The sequence below is a fragment of the Acyrthosiphon pisum genome, unplaced genomic scaffold (genome assembly GCF_005508785.2).
Source record: "Acyrthosiphon pisum isolate AL4f unplaced genomic scaffold, pea_aphid_22Mar2018_4r6ur Scaffold_21100;HRSCAF=23030, whole genome shotgun sequence".
Taxonomy (NCBI): domain Eukaryota; kingdom Metazoa; phylum Arthropoda; class Insecta; order Hemiptera; family Aphididae; genus Acyrthosiphon; species Acyrthosiphon pisum.
In genome coordinates, this window is record NW_021770531.1 from 4,372 (window position 1) to 5,824 (window position 1,453).

At 32.1% G+C, this 1,453-nt stretch overlaps 1 protein-coding gene across 1 annotated transcript in view; it reads right to left on the reverse strand.

The window, feature by feature from the left end:
* The window catches only part of LOC100573176 (COP9 signalosome complex subunit 1b-like), a 4,933-nt gene extending 3,987 nt beyond the window's left edge, over nt 1-946 (reverse strand). Inside the window, exons 1-4 of the mRNA XM_029492249.1 lie at nt 633-946; nt 448-561; nt 192-373; nt 61-118 (exon numbers count right to left, since the gene is read on the reverse strand). Of these exons, the coding sequence (XP_029348109.1) occupies nt 61-118; nt 192-373; nt 448-561; nt 633-656 (378 nt within the window). The 5' untranslated portion in view covers nt 657-946. The remainder of the gene's footprint in view (nt 1-60; nt 119-191; nt 374-447; nt 562-632) is intronic.
* Nucleotides 947-1,453: the final 507 nt, after the last annotated feature.

Here is a 1,453-nt window from a genome sequence, read left to right on the forward strand (position 1 = left end):
TCTAGCTTTTCAAGTTCATAGCTGATTTTTTAGTTGTAGTTTCTACCCCAAATAGCATTAAACACTGGAAGTCCTGGATCTACCTGGATTAGCTCCAGTAACATCTGCTAGTATATTTCTATTGCACAAAAAACAAAAAATAAATTAAATTTAAGTATAAGCAAAGTTATAGTTTTAAATAAAAATAATACCCATGGCATTGTTGAAGTTTACGATGTAGCACTCGATACAGATTAGCATTCATTGTAGTAATAACATGTGAAATGGCCAGACGTAACGCATCAGATCGCAATCTTGGACAATGGTCAGCTATATACATAAGCCTATAAATGCGAGCTAATCCAATGTAATTATTGGCATATGTGTCAAGATCCTAAAGTCCATAATAATAATAATAATAGAGCTTAATAACGGCGGTCATTAGTAAAAAAGCACATTAGTTCTTACAAATGAATCAATGTCCACTTCATACAATTCTTCTTCGTTGTTGTCATTTTCTTCAGGAGGTGTATCAACTTGCATCGGATCTATGGCTCCAGCCTGGACATTCCGTAAGGTGCGCTGAAATATAATGATAAATTATCGTTGGGTTACTTACATCGTGTTTGTTGAAGAACTAAAAATGTACGTACGTTCAGTGATCTCAATGATGCCATTTTCTGTATAATATAATTCGTTTTAATATATTATGTCAACGGATACTTAATTTCCGTTCTGGTATTTACCACTAACTGGTAATGAATCGTTATTTGTCTTTGTGAGTTAGTTATCCCCTACAAAAATGTAATCGCGTCGAAGTTGTTAAGATTGATGATCGATATAGTTCGGTTCAACTCTCGAAAAAAAATATATTATTTATTTGCAATTCCTACGGCCTGGTACTTTAAAAAAAAAAAGTAGTGAATAATCAATAAATATACTATAATATTATTGCGGACTGCGGTGATAATGACGAAATCGAGATAAGGATGGTTTTTTTGTGATAACTATAACCACGGTAGAAGTATAACCATGGACACAGCCGCATATTATTATTATTATTTTCTATTGGCAAAACAAATTAACAGTGGGAGCGCTGTCAACGCCTATCGTTTTGATGTTTGGTCACAGAATAGACAGATGAATAAAAATATGATATTTTTGATTTATATTATTCATCGTGACCAGTGGCGGCTATCTTATACTCAAGGTGTATCCGTCGATACACCTTATAGTCGGTGGGGGGGGGGGGGTTAAGTGGTTAATGACTAATGACCCTAAATTAATAAAAACAATATATTTAATAAACTAACCGGTGGCTATAAGTGTAATATAGTAAAATACTAAATGGTAAATATATTGTAATATTGGATGTTGAAATTGTTGCATTTTCAATGTTTCAAATACACAGTACAATAAAATTAGCTCAAAACATTATATTATATTATTATGTTATGAATTATAAATATTATAT